The sequence below is a fragment of the Artibeus jamaicensis genome, unplaced genomic scaffold (assembly GCF_021234435.1).
Source record: "Artibeus jamaicensis isolate MK-2021 breed Jamaican fruit bat unplaced genomic scaffold, CSHL_Jam_final scaffold_1019, whole genome shotgun sequence".
NCBI classification, from domain to species: domain Eukaryota; kingdom Metazoa; phylum Chordata; class Mammalia; order Chiroptera; family Phyllostomidae; genus Artibeus; species Artibeus jamaicensis.
The window spans coordinates 13,132,122-13,146,114 of record NW_026522025.1 but is presented as its reverse complement, the minus strand read 5'-3'; the positions used below and the strand labels follow the sequence as shown (position 1 = coordinate 13,146,114).

At 42.6% G+C, this 13,993-nt stretch overlaps 1 protein-coding gene and 1 long non-coding RNA gene across 3 annotated transcripts in view; one reads left to right on the top strand and one right to left on the bottom strand.

Annotated features, from left to right (window-relative positions):
- Positions 1 to 13,993, bottom strand: part of ROR1 (receptor tyrosine kinase like orphan receptor 1) — a 378,093-nt gene that overhangs the window by 23,473 nt on the left and 340,627 nt on the right. For both annotated transcript variants that reach the window (XM_053655609.1, XM_053655610.1), the window contains exons 6-7: positions 12,622 to 12,939; positions 10,755 to 11,000 (exon numbers count right to left, since the gene is read on the bottom strand). In XM_053655609.1, the coding sequence (XP_053511584.1) occupies positions 10,755 to 11,000; positions 12,622 to 12,939 (564 nt within the window). The remainder of the gene's footprint in view (positions 1 to 10,754; positions 11,001 to 12,621; positions 12,940 to 13,993) is intronic.
- On the top strand, positions 2,899 to 10,039 carry LOC119042520 (uncharacterized). Its single transcript, XR_005081243.2, has 3 exons — positions 2,899 to 2,990; positions 8,596 to 8,728; positions 9,742 to 10,039. It is a non-coding gene; the product is annotated as an uncharacterized LOC119042520 (long non-coding RNA).

Below are 13,993 nucleotides of genomic sequence, written 5' to 3'. Positions count from 1 at the left end.
AATCGGTGGGTCTCTAGCAGACAGGTCTGCACTAGTGACGGTGGCAACCAGGCCTCCAGCGGCCATGCTGGGCCCAGCCTTTCATCCTCTTGACTTAGTGATGGAAATACTAAGGAGGTGGACTACTGCCTTGTGCATTCTCAAGTGAATTCTTAAACCAAGAGTTCCAATAGGCCATGTATAGTGATTCAAATTTTTCTCTTCAGAAAATGTTTTAATCCCAATAATTAGGAGACTAACTCATCTGTGAATACTTGAGAAATTAGTAACTGGAATCCAAAGGCATTTCTATAAATTCTCAGGGGCTCTCAGTTTTCTCCTCTATAAAAGGAAAAAGTTGGGCTAACCTTCTCTTTTTTAATTTAAAAACTTTGAATTATGGGCCCTGGCTGGGCAGCTCAGTTGGCTAATGTCATCCCCATACACCAGAGTTGCAGGTTTGCTTTTCAGTCACGGAACATACAAGAATCGACCAATGACTGTGTAAATAAGTGGAACAACAAATTGATTCTCTCTCTCTCTAAAATCAATTAATAAAAATTTAAAAAACGTTCAATTATGATGAAAACACATAAAGAACTTAACATCTTAACTTTTTTAAAGCACGCAGTAAGTAGTATTAAGTGTATTCGCATTGCTATACAACACATCTCTACAACCTCTCATCTTGCAGAGCTGAATTCCTATACTCATTCAACTTGTCCCCACCTCCCCCTTGCCCCAGCCCCTGGCAGCCATTATCCTACTTTCTGTCTCTATAAATGTGACTACTTTAGATACCTTCTATAAGTGAAACTGTACAGTATTTGTTTACAACTGGCTTATTTCACTCAGTATGATGTTCTCAAGGTTTATCCATGTTGTTGCATGTGACAGGATTTCCTTGTTCTCAAGGCTGAAAAATACAACCTATTTTCTTTACCTATTGTACATCCACTGATGGCATTCGGCTCACTTCCACCTCGGAGACATTGTGCAGAATGCTGCAGTGAACATGGTTCTGCAAATATCTCTTTGAGATTCTTCTTTCAGCTCTTTTGAATACACACACAGAAGTGATATTGCTGGATCATATGCTAATGTATTTTTAAATTTTTTGTGGAACAACCACATTGTTTTCTACAGTGGCTACCCCATTTTGCCCTCCCACAAGCAACGTAAAATGGGTCTAATGCCTTTACATCTTTGCTAACACGTGCTATTTTTTTTCTCCTCCTTTTCCTCTTTCTTCTTCTCCTTTCTCTCCTTTTCCTTCCTCTCCTTCTTCTTCCTCTTTCCTCTCCTTTCCCTTCCTCCTCCTCTGCTTCTCCTCCTCCTCCTTCTTTTGATAGTGTCCATCCAAACAGATGTGGCTTTGATTGCATTTTTTGAGAGACTAGTGGTATTGAACATGTTCTCATATACTCATTGTCTTTGTATATTTCCTTTGAAGAAATGTCTGTTTAAGTCTTTTTTTCCCACTTTTAAAAAAGCTGAGCTAATCTTTAAGTGCCAAAATTCAATAGGTTTTATCAAATTAAATCTTTTTGATTTTTGATAGATTTTAGAGTGGTAAAACAACCACATTTAAACTTTAGCAAAGCATTTGATCAAGTGATTATCTTTATGGACAAAAAATGGAGGGCTAGATAATATTAGATAAATTTGTAATTCACCATGTGCCTGAACCTTAAGTTTTAATCAGAAAAATCACAGCAAATTGTGGACGGCTATGCTTGAGGAAACCTGTGTGTTCAACATTATTATCAACTACTTGATAATGACACGTTTCAAACTTGAAAATGGCATGAATCTAGGAAAGATACCTACCTGACTAGAGAAATTTTTTGTAGAGGATCATACACAAAGGCTAAAATAATGACCTAAAACTACCAGTTGAAATTTTATAAATAAATATTATAGCTTGCAGTTAGGTTGAAGACCTTGCCTAGAGAAGCACATGATTAAGCAAGTTTGCTAAATGATTTTTGATATAACCAAACAAAAGCAAAACAAAAGAGAAACAAGTAAGTTTTAGTGAAGACTTGCAGGCTCAGTTGGACCCAGCAACATCACAATGAAACTGCTCAAAAAGATTCTCACATTCGGCACTCAGAGCAACAAAATCCCCTCCTCTGGCCACACTAAGTCACGGTCAAAAACAAGGTCCTACTCTACCTGTACTGGCAAAAACACTCTGAAAGATGTCTTCTACTCTGTTATGTTTTTAAGAAGGTCTTAGAAAAAGCAAGACACATCCAGAGGAGGAGAAGGATAGGAGGAAAAGTTTGCAGGAGCCACATGCTCTTTAAATCAAAGAAAATCAGATAAAGGATGTGTAGGTGTCTTCCGATTTGGATGAGAAATGACACCAAAGGTTACCAACCAGATCCAGTACATAGACTTGTTCCTTATTAGTGTTTTAAAAAATAGTGGCCAACATTTTTTTTAAAATCAGGAGATTTAACATGCAAGTTCTGGGTCCTGGCTTACAAAGGCAGGTTTTGAGCGGCAGGAGCCGCCCCGTAACCACGCTGTGGCAGAAGAGCCGTCCCTGTCTCGGGAGGTGCCTGGCAGTATTCGAGCAGAGGCTGGATGGTTTCTGTGGCTTCTCCCAAGGTTCTCCGATTTTATAAACTGAGTTGACATTCATTCTTTATGTCCCTGAAAAACTTTTGACTCTCTTATGAAGCAACTGATTTAAAAATACCAATATTTTCCCGAGTGCCCTCAGCCCACCAGATCCAGCTTAGTGCTTGTCTGCCCAGCTCTAAGCTGTGGCTGACCTCAGTGTGTACAATGGTATTAATAGGCACCTTTGTCCTCTGGCTTCCAGTTAGGTTCAGCCAAGGGGGGAATTGGCAGGATAAAAAGAACTGGCCAGTGCGAGAGTATGGTTGCTGTGTTTGTTCCCCTGACTCCCCTCCTTGCTGGATTGAAGAGAGTCGCCTCCATCCCTCTACCAAAGGTCATAGCCTGCACAGCCCTCTCCCTTCTGCTTCAATTGTGGGGTAAGGTAACTGATCGTCCCCTTGACTTCCCAGGCTTAGGATGGTAATGCCTCCCCATCCTGCTTGCCTGGGTTCTGCGCCTTACTGGATTTTTCTATTTCTGCTACCAGTATACATAGTCTCCTCATAAAATTCTCCTTAGTCTGTTTGCTTGTGCCTTTAGCTTCCTGCCAGAAACTTGACTGATACAGAGCCAATGACAACAATTCTTATGGTGTTGGATCAGAATTCTGCCACCATAACACATAACATACAAAAATCCCAAAATGGTCAATGGGAAATGAGTAGAAATACAGGATCTAAAGAAATACAGGCTTTATCGATATTTGCAAATACTGTGAGATTTAAGCAGTCTAGAAAACACCAAAGTTGACTAACTTTTGTATTCTTGTCCTCAATTTTTTTTGGTTCTTTGTCGCTTGATATAGTGATATTTTAATTTCTTCCATATTTATAAACAAAACACTTATTTTAGTGTCTCCAAGCATAAAATATACTTGGTTTGAAATCAAGTGGTTGGAACACTTTTGACTTTTACTTGAACCATGTTCTTCATTCCAACTTTCGTTGAAGAAGCTATCAATCAATAAATCAGTTGTTTCTGTAATTAGCACACAGTACCTCATATTGTGGTGCTGTTTTGAGGACCGATGCTCAATCAAAGTGGACTTTGTTCTTGAACAGCCCTAGTAAGTTAGACAACATATGTTGACTTGAGGACTATTTTTTTCTAATAGATTTAAGATTTCTATCTAATGTTGAAAAATGGCACACATTTGTATGAAAAAACCTAGAAAAGTTAAAACTGTAGATTAAATAGTAATTCAAATTAATCCTAATATATTACGAGAGAGGAGGGGACATGTTGGTGCCATAATTTCTCTCTTCATGGCAATGTTGGACTCAAGTCTGCTGAAATGTATTTCTGTGCCACAACTGAAGCTCCCAGAAAAGGCTGCTTAATTGATTGTCTAGTGATATTCAGAAGGAGAAGGAGTAGAAGGAGGAAAAGAAACAGGAGTATCACTCTGTCACCAAAGGGTTAAGAGGGTTAAGATGACAAGGAGTACTTCCTGTTGACCTGGTCGTTGACCCAAAGAGCTGAGAGCTTCCAGGTGGGCTGGCACACTGGGTAGAGACTAGTATATACTGGGACAGTGGAAAAAACCTTTGAGAGAAAATTATTTTATGGTTCAAAATGTGTCGAAAACTTGACTCAGTTATATGTTTTGGGCAACTATTGTTCTTTCCTTTGTTGAAAATATATAAAGACTGGAGACCAAAGTACATCTTGAAAATCTCTGCAGTATAAAAATAACTCTTCCGGAAGGCTTCAAACTCCACAAAGCAGTACTCTATTCCTTCCTCCTTCCCCCTCCCCACCACCCAATTCACTGTAATGTTCAATTTGGGTTTGAAGAAATGGCTGAAAGACAAATTGCCTTACAACAGGTCTTCTATGAAATATGGGAGAAGGCTGCTGACAGAGGGAGTTAAAAACTGCAGTGTTCGCAATCTGGAAAACATCTGCCTTGCCCCAGACTGTAAACCACCACATTGTAGAAAATGGTTTGTGACAAAGCAGAACCCGGGGCGGGTGTTTGTAAGGTTATGGGACAAGTCAGGGCTATTCAGGCACAGAACTGGGCAACGTGCCCTTTGGCAAACTGCTGCAAGGCAAGAACTTAAAAGGAAATACAAAAGCAATAGGCCAGGTATGAAAACTCCAAATGGAGCCAAAGGTTCACTACTTTTCTTATCAATGGGTACTCTTCAGTGAAGCTGGTATTGAGTAAACACAGTACCCCTGCTTGGAAATTCAGGTTGTTTGGTAGAGGGGGAAACCTTTACTTAGGGGTGAATCAGACATGCTGGCCTGGCTAGTGGAACATGGCCTCAGAACTTGACCTAGAGTAAAATAAAGGGTCAAGGTTTGAAAATTAGAACATCAATCCAATAGAGGTTCTGCCTCCCTATGTAAGAACGAAACAAATAAGGGATTTATGGGATAGAGAGAAGGAATGTAAGTCACGTGGAGCTCTCAGGGAAGACAGCCCCATCCACAGAGCTGCGCAGAGAAGCAATGATAAGGGCTACAGTGAAACCGTGAACCTGGGAGGTGTGTCTAGGTGCCAGTTGGAAAGAACATAGGCAAATGTTTCTTTTTCGACTTAGTTTCCACGCAGCCCACAGTATTTGGCTTGGAAGGTAGCCATGGTGACTAGAGGTGAAAGTGTAGTGAATGAAGGTTTGCAGGCAGGATCTCGGGGAAGATGGCCAACTCTGAGGACTGGGAGCTGGGCTGCCGGGAAGGGAGGAGAGCTGGGACTTAACGGGAACAGGGCACACACGTGGGGCCTGGCCGAGCTGCTGGGGGACTGGCCCATATCAGGGCTGAGACTAAGTGGGGCTCCACGGAGTCACTCAGAGTAGATGTCTTTGTAGAAGAGCGTTCCGTTCCTGCACCAGAGGAGCTGTGAAGAAGAGTAGAGAAGGACAGCATCTAAAAGACCTAGAGGTCATGAAGATCAAAGGAAAATGATACAGGAATGTGTATTACTCTGAATAATGGAGAATTTTTTCTTGAAAAAGTTTTGGCATGGTGGACAGAAGACCAGATCAATAGTCCTGTGGGCCTGGTTTGAACCTTCTTCTTTTTAAAGATGTATTTATTTATTTATTTATTTTTAGAAGAGGGGAAGGGAGGGAGAAAGAGAGGGAGAGAAACATCAATGTGTGGTTGCCTCTCACGCGCCCTCTACTGTGGACCTGGCCTAGAGGGACCTGGTCTGCAACCCAGGCTGAGCCTTGGCTTTAGCAAGAACAACATTGCCTCAACTTCTCCATCAGTAAAATACAGATGATGCCTTTATCCTATGGTTATTGTGAGGATCAATTAATTCAATATATTTCATTGAGCATGAGTTAATTCATAGGCCAGACGCTGGTATAAAGAACTTCCAACAAACAGCAGCCATCGTTAACATGCAAAGCACATAACAGCAGCGCACAGAAATGTTGGGAATTATATGACAGTACTTAATCCGATTCATATTCCTTTCATCTGGTTCTTCCACTAGATTGCCAGCTACATGAAAATATGGTCTGATCTAACATGTTCACAAAGTCTGATGCACAGTAGAAGCTCAATGCATATTCCTTTCAGTGAGCGACTGAATAAATCATTAACCATTTTCATTGTTGGATGCCCGGGACAGGGAAGAAACGACAGGAAGGCTGGGAGGTCAGGTCTTGCCCCAACCATCTTGTTCTTCCACTTTCACCAAGCGCTGCCTGGGCACATGCACACAGTCCTGGCCAAGCCAACGCCCAGAATCCACTGCAGACAGATTTGGTTGTGTTTAACTTTATGTTCTGTCTTAGAGGGAAATTTCACAGATTAAACAATCTGTGGCAGACTGTTCTCAAGTGCCTTGATTGTAGAAAGTACGACAAATGCTCACATCCTGCATTTAATTAAGCCTATACTTGTGTTAGCCTGACTAACTTGAAACAAAAACAAAAGTTATCAGTAGGAAAACGAGAAACCCCATGGAGATTTTGAAGTCTCCTAACTTAGACTTAGGTAGAAATATTCTCATGAGATTCCATCCCATTTGGGAGGGAGGTAGAAAAGGATTCATTTCAAATCTGCCCCACAAGCTTACAACTCATGGTAAGATGAAAAGTTATGCTCAATATCTGTCTATCTACACATACACACTCACATACATACATAATCATAGAGTTTACAAGACTGGCTGGCTGTTGGTTTGAGTCCTGGACCTATTTCTTATTAACCATGTGGCCTTGGACAAGGTACTTAACTTCTCTATGTCTCAGTTTTCTTTTCTTGGGTAGAATAAAATCCAATTCATAGGGTTATAGAAATATCATACATAAGATAATACATAAAAAAAACTCTTAGCATTGTCTTTGGCTCATCGTAAGCTTTAACAAATGTAACCGCTATTTAATATTATTGATATTCTATAGTCTAAATTGTGTAATTTATGGTATATATAATATACAATATTCTACAGTAGAAATGGTGTACTTCCTATCCAGCCCCGGGGTTCCTCAGCCCTGGCACTGTTGACATTTGGGTGGGAACTTCTGTAGATAGTTCTGTGCGTGCTAGGCTGTGGGGCAGCATTCCTGGCCTCTACCTAACAGATGCTGACCTCACCCAGTTGTGAAGATCAAAATATCTCCGGACGCTGCCAAATGCTCCCTGGGAGGCAAACCTCCCATTTGAGAATCCCAGGTTAGGGAAAAAAAAAAAAAAGCAGAGAGCAGCCCTAGAGACAGAAGACCTAGTTTCTATGAATTCATTTGTGATCTTGGTTAAGTTGACTGTTTCCCCAGACCTTGGTTTTCTCACGTAGTAAAACAGGGCAGGAAGTCCCTACTCCATCTTCCATGATTTTCGTAAGGGTAAAATCAGAAAAAAATCAAATGTGCTAGAGAAGCAGTATAAAGCAGGGCTGTGCTATTCTTATTTTGTCAGAGGCTGGCTATGGAGGGATAATGGCAATGAGCCTTGCCCGGAAACAACGGTGGATGCTGACCCCTTCTCTGCTTTAATTCTCACCCGGGGAGCCCTGGCCTCCCTGTCCCTGTAATGCATGGATCTGTGTCTTGGCCTGAAGAATTCACGAGGAACTGTTTTCTTTCAAAATGAAATCAAAATGTTCTATTTAAAAAAATTATTTTTGTAAGTGGTGAAAACTGCCTTGTCATCTCTAGATTTAACTTTCATCCAAATTTATCTCTCACATGACTAGAATGAACTGGTCCTCAGAATTTTAACTGTGTCCTCTGTAGACTGATATTCAAAAAGAAGTATTCAGAAGGTTTCCAATATCACTGCATTGATTAATACTATCCTAATGTGCTGCCTAATACTCTGATAAATGTCTTCATCAGCAAGGGAACATTTCTGCATGTCATAGCATATTACGGGAACTGGTGTGCTGGAATCCAGAGGCTGGGCCTATTGTCTTTTCTTTATTTATTTCCGAAAGATCTTTAAACGAGAGATAGAGTATCTGGGAAAAGTGCCTGAGTTGAGTTACAGCTTATGTGGCTAGATGGTGGTTCAAGGTCCAGTCCCACTGGATGTGCGATTTAGATGAGCCCTGTAGCCCTTCAGAACCTCAGTGGCCTGTTATTGTCACCTGCCATGTAGCACGGTTAGGAGTTTTAAGTGGAGAGGAATACATAAAGCAAGGAGCATCATTCATGTGCAAGGTAGGTGCTTTGTACATGTAGGAGATCTCTCTCTGACCATGATCAAGGACGATTCAAGGATTTCATTCATCCCTCAGAGCTTGTGTTTGGTCTGACAGCTTCAGAAAGGCCCTTGAAATGAAAACCAATACTTCTTAGGTATAATTTAGAGTCTTGACTTAAACTAATTGTAATGAAACTTGAACTGGATTATCAGCAAATCTTCTAGGTTATGAGTAAGTCACCTCCATACTTCTGATGGGTATTAGCTAGAAATTAAGGGTCAGAAGTCACCTAAAGGACAACTGCATTCACCCAGAGTGGAGCAAACAATGTACCTCTTCCTTAAAATAATTCATTTGGTTTCCTTAAGGACACACAGTAGTATCCTGAGACAGCACAGCAAAGTGCCCGGAAGGTGAGCTTGGAGTCACACAGACCTGCCGTCAACCAGCTGAGTGGTTTCTTCATTAGCAAGGGTTACTACGGTCTGCCACAGTGCGAGGGTGAGTGTAAATGCCTGGCACAGGGACAGTGCTCAGTAAGTGCTGCTTTTACCCTTGGCTCTCATACAGATCCTGTTCCTCACTGTTTTAGGAGACAGGATGGGGCAACTGAGTACATCATGATAAGTCTACAACTTATTTTTATTTCTTTTCTATTAATGTTGAATATAGCATGCAGGGAAAGTCATAAATTATTAAGTGTAAACTATTTAAAAAAGAAAGGATCATTTGCTTTGAAGTTTCCAGTGGTGGCTCTGGTAGAGTTAACTTCATCATTTGTTCTTTGTGCTGCATCTGAAGGCATTTTGAAGCCCAGCAACACAAAAGGGGTCTGGTCACCTCTTTTCACACTTGGCAGGTCTAACCAGCCACAAAACTGTTCTGCAGAAGATAGTATGGTAACAAGTAACATAAGAATGAAAGTGTAGAATAATAGTTTTCCAAATTGTCTTCACTAAGAGTTCTTTTTAGTATATTTATTGCTTTTTCTTATGGACCTCTTCAGTCTGGTGTAGCTTTGTCTTCTGTGTCCGGTAATGTCTGTGCTAACTACATTGTGTCTGTACTGTAAGTGACACTTCATTCCTCTTTCAAACCCCCTGCTCCATCATGGGCTCTCCCACAGACTATATACTACTTATAATAGATTCCTATACTGACCATATAATTATTATAGTAGATACTATTGAGGAATCACTGACTATCTTCCTGATACCATATGGTTGTTCGGGTAACAACTCCTTCAGGCTCACAGTGAACTCCAGGCGCACATCACTTTCTCCATTGACCACCGCGGCTGTCCCAGCAGGGACATCCTGGCTGCCCCACTCTGCTTGGGAAACCCTGTCACTCTTCCATGAGAAGGAGGATCAGGAAGAGGAGTCAGTGCCAAAAGAGTACCAAACTCCAGGTTTCATCAACATTTTCATTCTCCTTGTCCTACCCTGCAAACATTTTCTAGAAAAATGAGCAAACTGATTCAGGAATTTCCCTTTCTTTTTCTACTTCTACAGTAAAAGAATGAGACGAGGGACACAGTTGATCCACGAATTGCCCGGAATAACTGAGTAATCACTGCAGATTGCGCCTGCCTCGTGGGTGTTCTCAGGGACACAGCAAACAGTTGTCTTTCTGCTTCTACTGCGCCTGCTGTGCTGCAAAGGGGCACTTGGACGGGGGCCCTTGTGGGTGATGTCTTCTCCCACTGGGCTGGCCAGAAAGTCCACTACATTTTTCCTGTACAATGGCTTTAGTAGTGCTTAGTTATCTTTAACCTCATTTGAAACAATTTTGTTAGACTGTATTGTGACAGCTGTCATATCAGCATTGCACTTAAAAAAATCAAAATTGGTGAATTTTTATGCAGCCATTTTAATATTGAAGATGGAATAGACCACATATTCACCACATTATACTCTATTGTTTCAAGAAAGGTAAAAAAAGGAACTGAGACACAAATAAAGCTTTGTGCCGTGTATGGAGAAGGAGCTGTGACTGACTGAACACGTCCAAAGTGGTGTGTGAAGTTTCTTGGTACTACTGACATTTTGGCCACATAGTCCTTTCCTGTGGGGCTGCCTTATGCATTGGGAGATGTGTAGCTGAAGCCTCGGCTTCTACTGACTAGAAGCCTATAGCGGGAGATAGCTGACATACTCACAATATCCAAACCAATAAAGTGATTGGTGAAAATGAAAAATGTGTCTTTTATTTTATAGAAAAAATGTAACCGCCTTTTTGGCCAGCCCAGTATATGAATGACTATGATAAGCTGCTTCACTTGTGCCTCCGGAGAGACGGTGCTTGTTTTACCCACAAGCACAGTGGCTGCAGGAGTGACAGCAGTCTACTCCTTGAGAGTGGGTTTTGGAACGCTAACGGGTGTCTTACGGAGAGACCACAAAGTTTATCTACCCGAGAAACATCTTGAGAGCAAACAAACACCGTCCATCTCCTTTACCCCTTATCGGATTCTGCCAAGGATGGGGGCAGGGGACCACAGAAAGGGCGACGACTTGCTATTTACCGCAGGCTGGGATGTCACACAGTTCCGATTTGAAGTTTTCGTCCAGGGTGAAGCACCAGGGCGCCTCCTTCTGGTTCCCCGGGTTCCGGCAGTAGGAGTGCCCCCCGTTCAGCTCCGGGAAGCGGAGGGCGGTGAAGGTGTGTGTGTGAGGGTACTGGGAGTTCCATGGCTGGCACTGGCGCCCGGATTTGGTCACACTGACCGTCCCTCGGTAGTCCACGCCTGTGCTGTTGTAGCACTTGTGATCTGAAAAACACAAAAGAAAAGCTCAAACCGTGAGAAAGAAACAGAGGCGATGCTGCCACTCCCAGCCAACAGTTTCTGGATGGAGGTCGAACAATTAACTTCCTGGCCGAGGCTTCCCTGCTGGTCAGGGGCCATGCAGGCGGTCCCCCTGCTTGCTGGGCTGGGACACAGGGCCTGCCTTGCAGCTACATTCCTGGGAGGATTTAAAGCTTATGCTTTGGGAATAAAACCAGTACTCCACAATTTTTAATACTGGACATAGGAAAAATCAAAACTGGGGCATATGAATTAATTTCCTAGTGAATGGTTCAGGGAAGGTTCCAGCTACACCACTCTTTCCACTTCTGCTTGATGGCTGCAGATCCAAACCATGAGATAAAGAATCTAACTCCCAAAGAGCGTTTGTTCGAGGCAGTGCGCAGCGGGCTTCTACCAGGAGTTAAGGCCGTCTTGTGCTGATGGACTGGACACCCTTGAGAAGCAGGTCTAAACGCTCCTCTCAAGTGCCCATGGGGCTGTCATATGAAAGCAGTAACAACAAGATCTACTGGGTTGAAAGAAACGGAAACTCAGAGAGGTAATGATGAGATGGTCATAATAAGAGTACTGCGATGCTATTGCTATTATTAGGTGCTAGGAATAATTCTAAGCATTTTAGATGCATTAAGTTATTTAACTAATAAGATGAACTACCAGAGGGTATGAAAAAAATTACCAATGACTTTAATTCTGGATGAACGGGAAATGTAGAGAGGAGCAGTCTTTTGCTTGGTACTGGTAAGAGGACAGAGGATGGAGACAAGCCCTGTAAGTACATCCTTCAAATTGCGGTACTAGACACTCGCCGTAAAATGTACCATTAATGTGTTTAAAACACTCAAAACGTTGTGCGAGCTCCACACTGTCTCATTCCAGAACACTTAAATCACCCGAAAGGAAACCCTATACTCGCTGAGCAGTCACCCCCCCCCCCCCAGCTCCCCGACCCCTCCCCCAGCCCCTGGCAACTACTGATCTGGTTTTTGGCTCCGTGGATTTGTCTGTTCCGGATAATGCATATAAATGGAATCATAAGAGTGGTGCCTGGCTTTTTTCACAATCATAACGTTTTCAAGGTTCAGTCATGTTAAAGAAGATTTTGTTCCTTTTTATGGGAGAATAATAATTCATTATATCCTTTTCATGGACAGATAGTACCTGCTCGTTTTTATGGATGAATAATATTTCATTATGTGGATATACCACAATTTGCTTCTCCACTTACCTGCTGATGAGCATTTGGCTGGTTTCTACCTCCTAGCTACTGTGAATAAAGCTGTTATGAATATCGGCATATAAGTTTTTGTTTGAACACCTATTTTTCATTATTTGGGGTATCTACCCAGGATTGCTGGGCCATATGGTTATTCTATTTTTAAATCATTGAGGAACCAGCAACCATATTTTAAAGCGATCTCCAGGAAGCTTCTTAAAGGCAGCCCGCACATGGTAAGTATTTAGCCCACTGGAAGGTAATCTGACTGTCACCAGAAACCGTTGCTGTGGATCAAAGTCCAGTGTCACTGCGCCAGGGGGTTGCTGGTGCCCTGGGCGGAAGGGAGGGTCAGGGGCTGCCACCTACTTTTATTGATAGGATCCGCCATGGGAATTCCAATCCGGATACAGTTTGCTGCTTCGGGGCTCTCTGGCTGGGGGAGATCTTCACAGTTTGGCAGCTTCAGCCTCATCAGAATCATGGGATTTGATCTTGCAAAAATGTACTCTGTCTGACACAGGACATTTTCCAGGATTTCACATTCATCGCGACACAAGTCACGGGGCTTTGGGACGGATGAGGTTTCGTCGCAGTAAGGAAAGGCGTAGTGGCACAGGGAAGGAATGGCGAACTGAGAACACTTATCTGACAAGTGACTGGAGGTGCCAATCATGGTGAAGGCAGCTGGAAAACAAACAAGATGGTTAACTCCTGGGGGCCCGGGCTTATCTTTGGTTATCTAGTCACCAAATGTGAGATGTGAACACACAGGGCAGGAGTCTGCTGTGCTCACACAGACAGACCCAGGCCCAGAGGAGATTTGTGTCACATGTCCAAGCACAGTACTTTCACCGGCTGGAAAAAAAAAACATTTTGACTACAAAGTTTAAAAAAACAGGATTAAGTTACATATGTACCGTTTCCTAATAAAAAGAATTAATTGGGTTAAAGTACGATATATTTTTCATTTTTACTACAAAGCAACAGAACTTTCTGTCTCATCCGGTGCTGTTTTATTGGTTGTGTGAGGCTCCTCACACATCTGACAGCTGCAGGGCAGGACTTGCCTGATGCGCTGGCGGAGCCCCAGCGCGGATCAGCTCTGGCCTGGCCTCTGAGCTGGCGGAGGATTTTGGGTAGCTGGTTTAATTTCTTTGTGGCTTGAATACTTTCTACTCCATCTTCTGAAAAGGAGTCACCTCACTTAGGAGTTCTCCAAGAGCACAGCTCAGTTGTTCCAGTGAGTATGAAAGAATGTTAGTGGTTGCTGAGCCTAACCTCTCATCCGGGATGGTCTCCGAGTGCAAGGTGAGGTCCAGCCTCTCTTTGCATGCCTCCCGGGACAAAGAGCTTACTCTGTGGCAGCCTGGGAGGTTGCTGGTACACTGCTTCCCAAAGAATGTTCCTGAAAACGATAATTCTGGATCATGTTGGAGAAGCTGGGGTTCCATGGCCAAAGAAGTTTGGGAAATGCTGGGTTAAACAAAGTTAAGTGGATTTATTTTTAATTGTAACACTTTCCCGCACACTGATGTCCATTGAAAATGCTCAAGGGGATTATTATAAATGCTTATTACAGAACTCCCATTTTGTTTTGTGAATATTTAGTAAAAATATGCTTATCGTTCTCCTATGAGGTTGTGATGTGCCTTCAGCAGCCCTCCTCCCACCCCCATCAGTCCTACCTCACAGAACCCTTCACCTTGAAAGCCTGAGGGCGTCAGCAAGTGGCAACTAC